General features: G+C 35.6%; 1 protein-coding gene across 1 annotated transcript in view; it reads right to left on the reverse strand.

The window, feature by feature from the left end:
* VPS13A (vacuolar protein sorting 13 homolog A) overlaps positions 1–17099 on the reverse strand; it is a 235726-nt gene that overhangs the window by 96344 nt on the left and 122283 nt on the right. The window contains exons 34-35 of the mRNA XM_082656304.1: positions 7073–7220; positions 3854–4004 (exon numbers count right to left, since the gene is read on the reverse strand). Coding sequence (XP_082512430.1) covers positions 3854–4004; positions 7073–7220 — 299 coding nt within the window. The remainder of the gene's footprint in view (positions 1–3853; positions 4005–7072; positions 7221–17099) is intronic.

The following is a 17099-nucleotide window of genomic DNA, read 5'->3' on the forward strand; positions in this document are numbered from 1 at the left end:
ATTTGGTGAGTTAGCTTAATTGATTTTTGAGTGTTAAACCAACTTTTCATTTTGGGATAATTCTCAGTTGGCCAAGATGAAATATCCTATATCCTTATTGCTGGATTCAGTATACTAATATGTTGTTAAGAATTTTTATGCCTGTGTTCATGAGGGATACTGGTGTGCAATATTCTTTTCTTGAAGTGGCTTTTTCTGTTTTGTTTTTGATTTTAGTTTTTGGTACCAGGGTAATGTTTGCTTTATAAAATGTCTAAGGAAGTGTTCCCCTCTCCTCTATTTTCCAAAGAGTTTAACACTGGTATTATTTCTTATTTAAATATTTAATAGAATTCACCATTGAAATTCAATTCTTTTAATAGATACAGAGCTGCTCAGATTTTCTATTTCATCCTATGTCAGTTTTGGTAATTCTTTTTTTCCAAAAAATTTTTACACTTCATATAAGCTCTAGAATTTATTATCACAAAATTATTCATAATATTCCCTTATTGTCCTGGTAGTGAACTACTACAATCTAATTAATTCTGATATTGATAATTTGTTTTCTATCAGTCTTGCTAAGGATTTATCAATTTCATTAGTCTTTCCAATGAAAACAATTTTGGACTTTGGTAATTTTCTCTCCTGCTTATCTGTTTCTCTTTCACTGATTTCTACTGTTGTCTATATTACTCTCTTCCTTTTATTTATTTTGGGTTTGATCTGCTCTTCTAGTTTCTTGAGGTAGAAGATTTTATCTTTCATTTTTAACTCCAGTACAGTCCTTTATAGCTACAAATTTTTCAGCACTGCTTTAGTTGCATCCCACAAATTTTGACATTTTATGTTCATTATTTTTCAGTTTAAATAATTTTGATCTCCCTTGTTTTTCTTTTTTAACCCATCAGTTATTCAGAAATTGTTTAATGTCCAAGTATTTCAAGCTTTTTTGACATCCAATTGCTATTGATTTCTAACTTAATTCCATGTGGTCAGAAAACTTTAGCTCCTCCCTCCCCACAATGGTCAATCTTTGTGAATATTCCAGGAGTCCTTTAAAAAAAGTATATTCTGCAATTGTTGAGTGAAGTATTATATTAATGTCAATTAGGTCAAGTTTTTTTTAACAGTATTAAAATATTCTATATTCTTTCTGATTTTTTAGTCTATATTCTATCAACTAAGAGTGGTGTGCTAACTATCCAACTATGATTTTGTGTATGTGTATATCCTCCTTTAGTTCCGTCACTTTTTGCTGCATATATTTTGAAGCTCTGTTATTAGCACATACACATTTAGATTTCTTTGTGAATTGATCCCTTTAACTTCATTAAAAAAAACAAAAAAACAAAATTGTATGTGTCTTTTTGAATTATGGTTTTCTCTGGGTATATGCCCAGTAGTGGGATTGCTGGGTCATATGGTAGTTCTATTTTTAGTTTTTTGAGGAACCTCCATACTGTTCTCCATAGTGGCTGTATCAATTTACATTCCCACCAACAGTGCAGGTGGGTTCCCTTTTCTCCACACCCTCTCCAGCATTTATTGTTTGTAGATTATTTTGATGATGCCCATTCTAACTGGTGTGAGGTAATACCTCACTGCAGTTTTGATTTGCATTTCTCTAATAATTAGTGAAGTTGAGCATCTCTTCATGTACATGCACCCCAAGGTTCACTGTAGCACTACTTACAATAGCCAGGTCATGGAAGCAACCTAAATGTCCATCAACAAATGAATGGATAAAGAAGATGTGGTACATATATACAATGGAATACTACTCAGCCATAAAAAGGAATGGAACTGGGTCATTTATAGAGACGTGGATGGACCTATAGACTGTCATACAGAGTGAAGTAAGTCAGAAAGAGGAAAACAAATATCGTATATTAACACATATATCTGGAAACTAGGAAAATGGTACAGATTACCTGGTTTGCAAGGCAGAAATAGAGACCCAGATGTAGAGAACAAACGTATGGACACCAAGGGGGGAAGGGGAGGGTGGGATGAATTGGGAGACTGGGATTGACATATATACACTAATATGTATAAAATAGATAACTAATGAGAACCTGATAGACCTTCTTGACTCAGAGTTGCTACACACTTTCAATTTGTAAAAAATACAGTATCTGAAAAGCACTATAAAAAATGAAGCACAATGAAACAAGGTATACCTGTAATTTCTTTAGGAATGGGTATAAAGAAACTAAACTTTGAGTCACTGGAAATCTGAAAATTATTGTTTTCACATTTAGATGATGGTTTGGCCATATATAGAATCCTAACTTCAAAATAACTTTCCTTAGAAATTTGGCTATATTAATTACTCCATTGTCTTTCATCCTCCATCCATCCCATCCCATCCAGTTTCATTCATGATAAATCTGAGTCCAGTCACTTTTTCCCCAAGCCCTAAAAGGCAGCCTGGTTTTTCTTCAACTAAAAATATTACTTTTGTTGTTCTGACATTTCATGAACATGTGTTTGCATGGGGAGTCTTCAATCAGCTTGAAACTTGGTAGATTCTTTACATCCAAGATTTTGTTCCAATATTTACTTAGTTCTGGAGAGTTTTCTTCTATTATTTCTTTGAAAGATTCTTCTCTTCCATTCCCTCAGTTCTTTCTCCTAAAATACTTATTATTCTGGAAATTGGACCTTTTGAACTAAAGCTCTACCACTCTTAAGTTCTATATCACTTTCCATCGCTGTGCTTATTTTTTCTGTGTGTCATAGGAGATTACATTAACCATACAGTCCAACTCAGTACTTACATGCTAACCCCATGCTTTGTGCATTTGTTTCAAAATTTTGGCAATCATATTTTTGGTTTCCAAGAACTCTTTCTTATCTTGGAAAGGCAGAAGGTAGTGAAGGTAGGATCCGGTTCTTATATTCTCAAAATCCTCTGATTATGAATTAGAGTTTGTTTTCTGTTTGTTCACGTTCTCTTTTGTTTCCTTAATTATTTCTGTTTCATTCAGGAAACACTATCTCTTTATCTTGGTTGCTTTCAGGCTTAGGTTCTTGTGATTTTCTTTATATCTGACCATTAATATTTAACAATAACGGACCAGGCTGGTTATTCTAGCTAGTAAGAATGAGGATTCCGGTAATGTTACAAATGTAGGTTGTTTCTTTGCTGGGATTCTCCCTGACTGGAAAAGCTGTGCAATGTATTAGTGCTTTGCAAGAGTGAGTCTTGTGAACTAGCAGATTTCACTTTGAGGTTGGCAGATTTGGGGTTCCTCAAAATGCCAGAATGAAGAGAACTTTATTCTAGTGAAGCAAAATCATCTCAGCAGTTCTAATTAACCCAATTCTCTATATGTGCTGGTGCTGAACTTAGCACCTAGTTAGGATTCTACATAATAAATTAAATCCAACATTGGATGCAGACTTCTTCTGAGTTACAATTTCCTCTGCTCTATTCCATCCACCTTCTAATTATTTGTTGAAATCCATCATTTACTAATGATCATCCTCTCTTCACATCTCTAATATTTTGATACTCCTAATATTAATATAAAATATTCCATCTGGAACATATGCTGCACTAGGAATAAGGGAGAAGGAGGGGATGAAGAGAAAAATTGAAAATAAGGACTTACAGGGAAGTTGGGATAACAAGAATAAATACATACTAAGGAATTTTGTCACAACAAGACTTGAAATTTTGATTCAAAGAAAAAAAATCAACAGAATGACTAATAACAGACAAATCAGAAATACCTGAATGAGATTAGCTAAAGAGAAAAGGTTTATAAATCTTATTTTACCCAAACCTAGAACTAGGAAGAATGAAAGGAAGGATAGAAGGAAAGAAGGAAAGAGGAGGGGGACTAATTTAAGGTTAAGCACATACCTCCTGAATGGTGTGAAGCATTAGTAGCACCACTAGTAACACTAGACTGATCTTTTATTACTCCACATGAGGCACTATCACTTTCTTCATACCGTATGTTGCCATATAATGTTTTAAAAATAGTTGTTATATCTTCTTGACTAAGAATGAACTGTTAAAAAATAAGATTTGCTTATTTTAACATTACTATTTCATGCAGTCAAAAATTTTCATACAAGAAAAACAATTTTCATTTCAATCCTCTAAAAAGCCAACTTTTAACATATTAGATAATTCTACTAACTGAATATTCCATTTTTGAAATGACCATGTGATCTTCAGTACCTTGTGAAATACAGAACTAAATTAAATGTCAGCATCAATGAAGCTATGAATGATGAACGTTTCTTGTTATGAATGTAGCAATTAACCTAATTTTAAACCGTTAAAATGAACTTTCATTTTCAAGTATTCATGTAGTGCCTTTGTTTTTTTTGGTTAGTAAGCATCTCAATTTACAAATATAGAATAATCAAAAATAATAAATTTATACAATTGAAAATATTTTACAATATATTTTACATGAATTATTTTAGTTGACCCTCACAAAAGTCGTAGGTTAAAGAGTATAATCCTGATTTTATATGAAGGTGAGGCTTGAATGATTAAGTATCATGCTTAAGTCCACTTGAAGAATGCAACACACTAACTCAAAACTCCATGTGTTACAAATTTAGCCTAAAACCACTACCATAAGACCTGTCTTGAAAGCTGTGACTGTTAATTTTATGTCAACCTGACTAGGTCGTAGTATGTAGAGATTTAGTCTAGATGTTATTATTCTAGATGTTATGTGTATGTATATATATATGTATATATTATATAATATATATATAAAGAAACACACACATATATATATATACATATATGTATATATGTATATGTATATATATATATGGTCCTGCAGACCACCTACAAATGCCCAGCTGTCTTCTGGGGCAGATCCACTAGAATGAAATTGAGTCTTCCCCTATCAAGAGACACCCGAGGAGTTAGCAGCTGTTGCAGCCCACCTTAGGGGACCACATATTTGACTCCCCCTGGATCTCAACTTCAGAGTCAGGGAGAGGTTAAAACTGAGTCTTCAAGAAGTCAGTCTAACGCATCCAGACCAAGAGTATTCACACACATACACACACACACACACACACACACACACACACACACCCCACATATCCTATTGGTTCTATTTCTCTGAAGAACTCTAACAGAACAGCAATTCAGTTAAAAAAAAAAAAGACCTGTGAGTTTTAAATTGGTATGTCTAATAACCTCAAAGGGATAACTTTAATTCCACAAAATTTAACAGTTTCATTTGCATCGGGCTTCCTTTGACTACATTTCAAAAGTGATAAACTAATCTAGTGTTTTAAGATTAATTCCACGTGTACCTTATTCCTGCTACTTATGTTTTGTTTTTAAATTTTCATTTATTCATGACACTTATTTTGTGATTATTATGTAGCAGGTATTGCAAAAATAGTATATTCATATAAATTAATAAAATGAAATTAAATATTACAACTTCTAAACCATAGTCTTTCAATTAGTGCATGTTTACTGAATACCCCCCAAATAACTGATATTAATCATTACTCTTCACTCTTGCCAACAACTCAGTACAGGAAGCTGGAAGAACTGTAAGGATTCAAGGAATACTGGTCTGTGGCTCCTGCATTTCAGGACTGGCTGTGTATGCTACCACCGAACATCTGACAAGTCAAAAATCACAAACTGCAGCACTTAGCCTGGATGCATTAGAGTAACCGATTCTAGCCTCTTTGTGATGCAGAGGATGATGTCCAAGAGGGTTCCAATGTGTGAACCTGGGGGTGAGCCACAACAGCTGCTAACTATTCAGACAGATCACTGCAGGGGAAGACCCAATTTGATCTGTCCTGGAAGGCAGCTGCGCATTTGCAGAAGGTCTGCAACATCATCTGAACATTCTGCATGGCTTTTCTCTGGAGAAGAGTGAAGGAAAATGGTGTCCCAGCCGCCCCACACAAATCTGCCTAATGTTGGGCCCAGTGGGGAGAAGATTTGCCCAGTATGCTAGGTAGAACTTGCTACTTATGTTTTATAAGTTTCTAACTGTTGTCTTACCAATACAAAGAGACTTCAATTATTTATCTTAAGAAGATATGGCCCATTTATAATTTAAGGAGTCCATATGATCTTATACACAGAATTTAAAGATCTTGAGTTGAGATCATCATGTTGCATTTGTTTTACATCTTTATTGGAATATAATTGCTTTACAATGGTGTGTTAGAGGTCATCATGTTTTAAGTTTTAAATACATTTTTAAGTTACAAATCTGAAATTTTTTAAATGATGATTTTCTCTTTTTGAATATAATTTTTATGGGGAGAAACAGAAAGGGAAACAGGGGGGTGAAGGGAGGGAATAGAATCTGTTAAGTAGGTTTCTTAAAGAAATCTTCCAGAAAGAGTGTGTGTTGCTGTCACTTTAGCAAAACATGTGATACAGTTTTGACTTCCATCCAGTCGAGAGGTAAAAATACGAACTTGTGGATAGTTACACTGGAGACCTGTGACACGATATCAACCAATAGGGAATTAAAGTTACGTCTAAATTACTAACCATTTGCCATTTTCATCTTCAACCACTCTATTCTTCTAGGACCTTTGCTACGTTACTTCATATATTCCCATAGCTTCAAATACCATCTATAATCTGATGATTTCCAAATCATTATTTCCAGCCTTAGACCTCTCCACTAACATCTTTATTAAAATATCTAACTGACTACTTACAGCACCATGTCTAATATTTGTTTCCTTCATGATATTTACCATAATTTAGAACTATTTTAATTGTGTGCCTGTGTACTTTTTTACGGTCTATCCCACCTCTGGACCACCACCACCACCAACCCCTGCATTACACTGGTAAATTCCATGAAACCAGAGATAATGTCACAACTTCTTTGCCACAGGATCTCCAATATCTGGCACAGGGTCTAACACTCAGTAGGCACTCAAATATTTGTTGAATAAATGAATGACAAACATTCAATGCATTCTAGGTTGTATGCTATTATTTCATTTGTGACCAAGGTAATTAATATATAACTTATACACACAAAATGACTTATGTCCCCAAGCAATATTTTTTAACAAACAAAACAGGAATCAATAAGCATTCAAAAGTTACCTCCATGGGCTTTAGTTGAGCATTTACATTAAAACAAGGAACTTCCTGGTACCACTCCCAGGATAAATTTCGCTCAACAATCACCTCAAGATTTAGTGGCAATAGTAGATCCAGTACTTCCTGGTATGCATCATTAATAAATTGAGACCTATAAGTAAAAATAAAATTGTTTTGAATAGTTTCATACAAAATCAGATAGTTAAAAAATTAATCATTTTATATACAAATAATAGAAATCAATAATTTTGTGTGTGTGAAGAGAAAAATAAAATCGAACAGGCTTTCCATGTAAAATGAGAGATGAAAGTCACACACTTTCAAAGTCACCCACTAGAAACCTACAAGAAACCTGGGTGACTTTCTCTGAGGTGAAGTGTTCCATGTTGAAGAAAAATGAATTTTTTCAATAGGATTTTGCAATATGTTAAAAAGCGCCAAAAATATACAAGTTGAACCGGTTTGCAGTGCAGAAATTGAGACACAGAGGTAGAGAACAAACGTATGGACACCAAGGGTGGAAAGTGGCGGGGAGGGGTGGTGGGATGGTGTGATGAATTGGGAGACTGGGATTGACATATATACACTAATATGTATAAAATGGATAACTAATAAGAACCTGCTGTATAAAAAAATAAAATAAAATTCAAAAATAAAAAAATATATACAAGTTGGACAATAAACTCTTAAAATGAGAATTATCTCTACATCATCTATAAACATACATTACACGAGACATTATGAAAACATTTAGGGGCTTCCCTGGTGGCGCAGTGGTTAAGAATCCGCCTGCCAATGCAGGAGACATGGGTTCGAGCCCTGATCCGGGAAGATCCCACATGCCACGGAGCAACTAAGCCTGTGCTCTATAACTACTGAGCCTGCACACTAGACCCTGCGAGCCACAACTACTGAGCCTGCGTGCCACAACTACTGAAGCCCGTGTGCCTAGAGCCCATGCTCTGCAACAAGAGAAGCCACCGCAACGAGAAGCCCGCACACCGCAAAGAACAGCAGCCCCTGCAACTAAAGAAAAGCATGTGTACAGCAACGAAGACCCAATGCAGTCAAAACTATATAAATTAATTTAAAAAAAAATGAAAATATTTTAAATTCACTGATTTACACATGTTAGCCGATTACCACATATCCCCTTACTTCATAAGAAACCAGTTTGCACCATATGAAATTCCTATTTCTATGGATCAAACATACTTGAATATGGACAATTTCATATTAAGTTGAACCATATTGGCCTTTCCAAGTACTTATAAGGGTAGGACTGATGCTCAGGAATGATGAAAAGAGTAGTAGGTTACCAAACCCCTTTCAAGTGACATGTGACCAAAGAAGCCTCCCATTATACCTTCAAATGACAATCTCAAGGTGGTACTCCTCAATAATACATTTATATTTTAATTGGCAGCAAATCCCAAATTCTTCAACTAGGGAATGAAGCTATGACTGTAGAATTTACATATCACTTATTCAATTGGAGAGAAATATGGGAGTCACCAGGGATCTCCTAGAATTCCTAGCATCATATCATTGAATGTATTAACTATAGGGTAACATTATACTTAGCATGTATGCATCCTTGCAATCTCCCTTAATGGTACTAAGTTAAGGAATCTAAAAGCTCTAAGCGGATACTACATGTACAATTTTAACAAGTGAATATGAAAATATATAGCTATGCCATAAGTCATTAAGTCAACCTTATATTGTTAAAAAGTTATTCTGTTTCCAATTCATCACTGTAATAAATAATACTTGGTTCATTATCTTTGTACATGTCTTTGAGTAAATTTCTTCCTCTGGACTAATTTCAAGAAATATTAACTGCTGTGTCAAAAGATTACTTCCTCTGGAAAAACCTTTCCTTACCAGTACTAGTCTTCCAGGGAATTAAAATTTTTTCCATTAGGAGAATTTTGTAAAGACTGAAAGAAATGGAAATCCAAAGGTGCAATGTCTGGTGAATACGGCGGATGAATCAGAACTTCCCAGGCAAGCTGTTAACAGTTTTTGCCTGGTCATCAAAGACACATGCGGTCTTGTGTTATTCTGATGGAAGATTATGCATTTTCTGTTGACTAATTCTGGACGCTTTCCTTCGGGTGCTGCTTTCAGTTGGTCTAATTGGGAGCAGTGCTTGTTGGAATTAATTGCTTGGTTTTCGGGAAGGAGCTCATAATAGAGGACTCCCTTCCAATCCCACCATGTACACGACATCACCTTCTCTGGGTGAAGACGGGCCCTTTGGTGTGGTTGGTGGTGGTTCATTTCTCTTGCTCCATGATCTCTTCCGTTCCACACCGTTGTACAGTATCCACTTTTCATCGCCTGTCACAATTTGTTTTTAAAACAGAACGTTTTCATTACGTTTCAGTAGAGAATCACATGTGGAAATATGGTCAAGAAGGGTTTTTTTTGCTTAACTTATGTGGAACCCAAACATCAAAGTGATTCACATAACCAAGCTGGTGCAAATGATTTTCAACGCTTGATATGGATTTTTTGAGTATGCTGGCTGTCTCCTGCATGGTATAACGTTGACTGTTCTCAATTACTGTTTCCATTTGATCGCTATGAACTTCAGCTGGTCTACCCGACCATGGAGCATCCTCCAGTGAAAAATCTCCAGCACAAAACTTCACAAACCACTTTTGATCCGTTCGATCAGTCACAGCACCTTCTCCATACACTGCACAAATCTTTTTTTGTGTTTCAGCTGCATTTTTACCTTTCTTGAAATAATAAAGCATAATATGCCAAAAATGTTGCTTTCTTTCTTCCATCTTCAATATTAAAATGGCTACACAAAAATTCAACAACTTTGATAAGTCTTTTTTTAAATGCACACTGATATGAGACCTGTCACATATAATCTAACGAAACTGTTTCGAATGAAGTTAAAGACAACTAAGTGCTACTAGAGTCATCTTACGGAAAAAACTGGACGAACCTTTTGGCCCATCCAGTACATTTAATAGGTCATTGTCTTGTCTGTAGTTTCAATTAGAATGAAAGATTCATGAGGGTAAGGACTATATTTATGTTATTCTTTGATGTACTGCCAGTACTTGGCTCAGATGATTACAATATGACATGTACGCCTCAATTATTTGCCAAACTAAATACAAGAAATTGGATCAATATATAAATAACAACATATGAGAGTATCCATCTCCCTGCACCCAGAGTGAAAATTACTGATTATTAAGATTTTCCAAATTTAATATGCAAACATTTCACTGTATTAATTTTCATTCCCTTGAATATTAATGAGGTTGAACATTTCTATTAGCTATACACCAGCTATCACCGTTCCTATAAAGAATCATCTAGTCATGTTCTTTACCAATTTTTCAAATTATCTTTTACTTACTGTCTTAAAATATTTAAGGATTTTTATCCTTTATTACAGATGTTGCTAATTACCCCATATGCTATGTTTCCCAGAATTTTGTTTTGGTAATTAATATTCAGAAACTTATACTTTTATACAGTCAAAGCCAATTGATATTTTTCCCTTATCACTTTTCTTCTTTCTTCAGTGCTTAAATTAGCAAGTTCTTCTCTACCATATGACTGGTACTTATGTGTTATTTGTCCATAGTTTTGTTTTTTTTTTTTTTTTGCGGTACGCGGGCCTCTCCCGTTGCGGAGCACAGGCTCCGGACGTGCAGGCTCAGCGGCCATGGCTCACGGGTCCAGCCGCTCCAAGGCACGTGGGATCCTCCCGGACCGGGGCACGAACCCGCGTCCCCTGCAGCGGCAGGTGGACTCTCAACCACTGCGCCACCAGGGAAGTCCCTGTCCATAGTTTTTTAAAGAGCATTACTGAGATAATTCATATAATATACAATTCACTCACCTTTAGTTTTTTTATGCTTATAAATGGCATTATGCTCTGGGGCCATTTTAAACAGCAAAATCACCAAGGTAAAGCCCCTAAATGCAAAAAACATGGCACACAAAAAGGACACTGTTTACAGCATGAGAGTTCAAATAAGAAGGCAGGGCGTCACCTTGTTTAACACCTCAGCTGGGAACAAAGGCCTTGGGAGACCCAAATTTCTTGCAGCTCTGCGCATGTCCACAAATGACTGTAAAAGTGCCATGAATATTGATTTTGTGGTTACAAGTAAGTTTTAGCAAGCAGAAATATTCACAAATATGGAATCCATGAATAACAGGGATTGACTATAATATATATGAATAATGATGATGCACACACACATACACACAACAGTCAGCTGCTGAGTTTTCTACTGTTTCACTAACTTAATTATTTTAATTTTGTAATATATTTTAGTAGTATTTAATGTAATTTAATATATTTTAGTAGTACCTCTAATGTTATGATTCTCCCATGCCCAATCTCAATTAAAACAAAAAAATCTTTTCTACATCTTGCCCCCAATTTATATTTCCAGAAAAACTTTACAATAATTTTGAAAGGCTTTAAAAAGAACAGCTGTTGTGATTTTTTTATTAACAGTGCATTAAATGTATAAATTAATTTATAAGAAACTGACACCTTTATAATATTAGATGTAGGAAAATATTCTCTGAAAAATTATTCAAGATTTCTTTCTGGCCCTTGGTTAAGTTTTACAACTTTCCTTATAGAAGTATTATAAACATCTTTTTAAAATTTTATATTGCAGTTAACATCTTCGCGATAAAATTATTTCAGGGAAAATTGGTTTACTCTATAAATGAGTAATTATGTTTCTAGGAATTCATCTGAAGGAAATGAATTATCCTAAAGAAATGAGTAGAAAATCATATAAGTATTGAGAAACAAAGATATCAATCATCATTATACTGCTATTTAAAACAACAATAAAAAACTTAAATTTTTAACAGGCAGATGGATTTTTTTTAAAAACTATGTATTAAAATATTTAGAAAAAATTATGCACTCAAAATAATATGGAAAAATGTTTATAGCACATTTTTAAGAGAAAATTACAATCTGCAATATACAACAGAATTCTTATTTCACTTAAATATATGTGCAGATATAATAAAATAGAAAACAATTCCAAATTATTAACAGTAGTTATCTTTGGGTAGTCATATCACCAGCAATCTTTTACATTCATCCCCAATACCATTTTATGTATTTCTTCAATAAAAAAATTCTTTTTTGGACAGAAAAGAATATATATTGTTATTTAATGCTCTAGAAACATTTAGAGAACACTTTTTAAAAACAATCTATTTGTAATACAGACTCACACCTAATTCATATCTATATCATTTTTTTGTTTTTTTAATTTTTTAAAATTGAAGTATAGTTGAATTACAATGTTCTGTTAATTACTGCTTTACAGCAAAGTGATTCAGTTATACATATGCATACATTCTTTTTTTATACATATTCTTTTACATTATGGCTTATCACAGGATATTGAATATAGTTTTCTCTGCATTACAGTAGGACCTTGTTTATCCATTCTACTGATACATATAAAAGCTTACACCTGGGGCTTCCCTGGTGGCACAGTGGTTGAGAGTCCGCCTGCCAATGCAGGGGACACGGGTTCGTGCCCCGGTCTGGGAGGATCCCACATGCCGCGGAGTGGGTGGGCCCGTGAGCCATGGCCGCTGAGCCTGCGCATCCGGAGCCTGTGCTCCACAATGCGAGAGGCCGTGGCAGTGAGAGGCCCACGCACCGCAAAAAAAAAAAAAAAAGTATACATCTGCTAACCCCAACCTCCCACTCCATCCCTCCCCACTCCCCTTGGCAACCACAAGTCTGCTCTGTATGTCTGTGATTCTGTTTCTGTTTCATAGATAGGTTCACTTGTATCATATTTTAGATTCCAGATGTAAGTGACATCATTTGGTATTTGTCTTTCTCTTTCTGACTTACTTCACTTAGTATGATAATCTCGAGTTGCATCCATGTTGCTGCAAATGGCATTCTTTCATTCTTTTTTATGGCTGAGTAGTATTCCATTGTATATATGTACCATAGCTTCTTTACCCATTCATCTGTCAATGGACACTTAGGTTGTTTCCATGTCTTGGCTATTGTGAATAGTGCTGCTATGAACATAGGGATGTATGTATCTTTTTGAATTATAGTTTTGTCCAGATATATGCCCAGGTGTGGGACTGCTGGATCATCTGGTAGTTCTGTTTTTCATTTTCTGAGGAAACTGCACACTGTTTTCCACAGTGGTTGCACCAACTTACATTCCCACTGACAGTGTAGGAGGGTTCCCTTTTCTCCACACTCTCTACAACATTTGTTATTTGTAGACTTTTTAATGATGGCCATTCTGATTGCTGTGAGGTGGTACCTCACTGTAGTTTTGATTTGCATTTCTCTAATAATTAGTGATGTTGGGGCTTCCCTGGTGGCGCAGCGGTTAAGAATCTGCCTGCCAATGCAGGGACACGGGTTCGAGCCCTGGTCCGGGAAGATCCCACATGCCGCGAAGCAACTAAGCCCGTGCACCACAACTACTAAGCCTGCACTCTAGAGCCCACGAGCCACAACTACTGAGCCCACGTGCCACAACTGCTGAAGCCCGCACACCTAGAGCCTGTGCTCCACAACAAGAGAAGCCACCGCAATGCAACGAAGTGTAGCCCCTTGCTCGCCACAACTAGAGAAAGCTCACATGCAGCAACAAAGACCCAACACAGCCAAAAGTAAATAAATAAAATAAATTTATTTTAAAAAAGAAGAAGAATTAGCGATGTTGAGCTGCTTTTCATGTGCCTGTTGGCCATCTGTATTTCTTCTTTGGAGAAATGTCTATTTAGGTCTTCTGCCCATTTTTGGATTGGGATTTTTTTTGTTGTTGAGTTGTATGAGCTATTTATATATTTTGGAAAATAAGCCCTTGTCAGTCGCATCATTTGCAAATATCTTCTCCCATTCTGTAGGTTGTCTTTTCATTTTGATTATGGTTTCCTTTGCTGTGAAAAAGCTTGTAAGTTTGCTTAAGTTCCATTTGTTTTTGTTTTTATTTCTATTGCCTTGGCAGACGGACCTAAGAAAACATTGGTATGATTTATGTCAGAGGATGTTTTGCCTATGTTCTCTTCTAGGAGTTTCATGGTGTCATGTTTTATGCTTAAGTCTTTAAGCCATTTTGAGTTTATTTTTGTGTATGGTGAGGTGTGTTCTAACTTCACTGATTTACATGCAGCTGTCCAGCTTTCCCAGCACTACTTGCCAAAGAGACTGTCTTTTTCCCATTGTATATTCTTGCCTCCTTTGTCAAAGATTAATTGACTGTAGGTGTGTGGGTTTATTTCTGGGCTCTCTATTCTGTTCCATTGATCCATATGTCTGTTTTTGTGCCAGTACCATGCTGTTTTGATTACTGTAGCTTTGTAGTATTGTCTGAAGTCTGAGTGGGTTATGCCTCCTGTTGTGTTCTTTTTCTTCAGGAAGGCTTTGGCCATTCTGGGTCTTTTATGGTTCCATATGAATTTTACAATTGTGTGTTCTAATTCTGTGAAAAATTTCATGGGCAATTTGATAAGGATCACATTAAATCTGTAGTTTCCTTTGGATAGTATGGTCATTTTAATAATACAAGAGCATGGGGTATCTTTCCATTTCTTCAAATCATCTTCAATTACCTTTATTAATGTTTTATAGTTCTCAGCATATAAGTCTTTCATCTCCTTGGTCAGGTTTAGTCTTAAGTATTTATTTTTGGGGCTGCAATTGTAAAAGGGATTGTTTTTTTACATTCCCTTTCTGATATTTCATTGTTGTTGTAAAGAAATGCTACTGACTTCTATATGTTAATCTTGTAACCTGCTACCTTGCTGAATTCGTTTATCAGTTCTAGTAGTTTCTGTGTGGAAGCCTTTAGGTGTTTCTATATATAGTGTCATATCATCTGTATATAATAACAATTTTACCTCTTCCCTTCCAATTTGGATACCTTTTATTTCTTTTTCTTGTCTGATTGCTGTGGCTAGGACTTCCAATACTATGTTGAATAGAAGATGTGTCTAGGGCTTCTCTGGTGGCACAGTGGTTGAGAGTCTGCCTGCCGATGCAGAGGACACGGGTTTGTGCCCCGGTCCGGGAGGATCCCACGTGCTGCGGAGGGGCTTGGCCCGTGAGCCATGGCCGCTGGGCCTGCACGTCCGGAGCCTGTGCTCCGCAACGGGAGAGGCCACAACGGTGAGAGGCCCGCGTACCGCAAAAAAATAAATAAATAAAAATTAAAAAAAAAAAAAAAAAAGAAGATGTGTCTAGATCATTTCTTGAAGTCAAACAAGACGTGATTAAATATAGATGCATAAATGTTCTGTTTTTAGTAAATTCAGACTTTTACACAGTTTAAACTCCAAGTTAATGAGCCTCCTAAAGGTTTAAATTATTACTGTATGTCTATAGCCTATTATTAAAATAGAAGTCTTTCATTTCAATATTTCCCTGTAATTTCTGAAATCCCTGGACTTGGCTAAACAAATCATTCTACATTTTCCTATGTCTTCACTAAATGTATCATTCATTTCTTATCTTAACTGAAACCCGGCTTTCCATGAAGCTCTATTAAAGTCTGATTTCTCTCCAACACTCTATCTACCTCAGAGTTGAGGGATACAAACCATTTTTCTTAATTTGGAACAATGCTCATCCACTCTCTCTTCTACTCCTTTAAGAGTAACACCATCCAGGTTAACCACCTTCTATTCTTGCTGCAATCTATCAATAACTAGTCAGTGTTCATTTTTGAAGACTTTGAGACTACTGAATCTCCAGTTTATAAACCACTCTCTATATTCCATTAGTCTATCAGTATTTTCTTGTCTTCAATTTCTTCCCTCTCCATTATCTGTCAACATGACTTTCAATATTTAAAATCTTGTCTCACTATCTTCAGTCACATCTGCTTGTTAAAAACTGTCTTGCCTGAATCCAACAGACTGTTGGATTCCAAATACCAAATATCAAGTACTACATGAAAAAAATCATATACTGTTTATTCATGGTTATCAACAACATGATCCTCAACGCTACTTCAATACATTCTCCTGGTTCCCTTTCCATCGTTTTGCTTGCTCCATCTTAACCTCTTTTGAGGGATTTTCATCTGCCATTCCTTAAATATGGACATTCCTCAGCATTCTGCCCCACATGTCCCACTCTACAAATTCTCTGTGTGACCTTACTCACTTTGATGGCTTCTATAACTAGTTAAATATTATTAAACACTCCCAAATCTAGAAATCCAAACACTTTCCAATATCCAGACACTATATCTAGGTGCTTTCCAGATCTGGTTCTAGATATCTTCATATAAAAGTCATGTAACCATTTTCAAGTTACTTTGCCCATTAGAGAACTTGTTAACATCTCCACTCTACTTTTTTTTCTGCATTGCTCTGTCATATCTCGCTGAACTGCATTATTACCAAATGCTGAATTTTACAAACCTGCAAGCTGGAGTCTATTTTAACTACTCACTTTAACCCTGACACCCCTTTAATAATCAGTTACCTTTAATTCTACTTCTCAAATTTGTCACACCTGGTTAGTCCTCTACTACCTCACTTCCTTATCCTAGACTGAGTCACATCTAATTCTTATGTGAATTACTCCAGCAGTTAGCAAACCATTCTTTCAACTTCCACTTTTGTCTCCTTTTGACCTATTTTCTACAACCCTTCCAAAATCTAAATATGATCCTGTTTTTATGCATCAGCTCATAAAATTCATTAAATAGTACCTATCTCAACAATCTAATGAGGGAGGTACTATTTATTCATCCCTTGTAAAGACTGCTCACTACAATACTTCACGTTCCTAGCACAGTGCCTGGGATATATTACACGCTTAATAAATACTCAAATATTCAATTGATGGAAATTTCTCCTTCCATCTAAGATGAAATACCATGAACTAGATTTACTCTCCTGCCTGAAACAATTCCTCCCTCCCCCCACAAAGACACACATGCAAGATATATTAAAAAATGTTTTTCAAGATACAGGACATTAGGCAATGGACACTGATTACTGAGGCAAGAAA

Source organism: Grampus griseus (genome assembly GCF_964374135.1).
Source record: "Grampus griseus genome assembly, chromosome: 6".
Taxonomy (NCBI): Eukaryota; Metazoa; Chordata; class Mammalia; order Artiodactyla; family Delphinidae; genus Grampus; species Grampus griseus.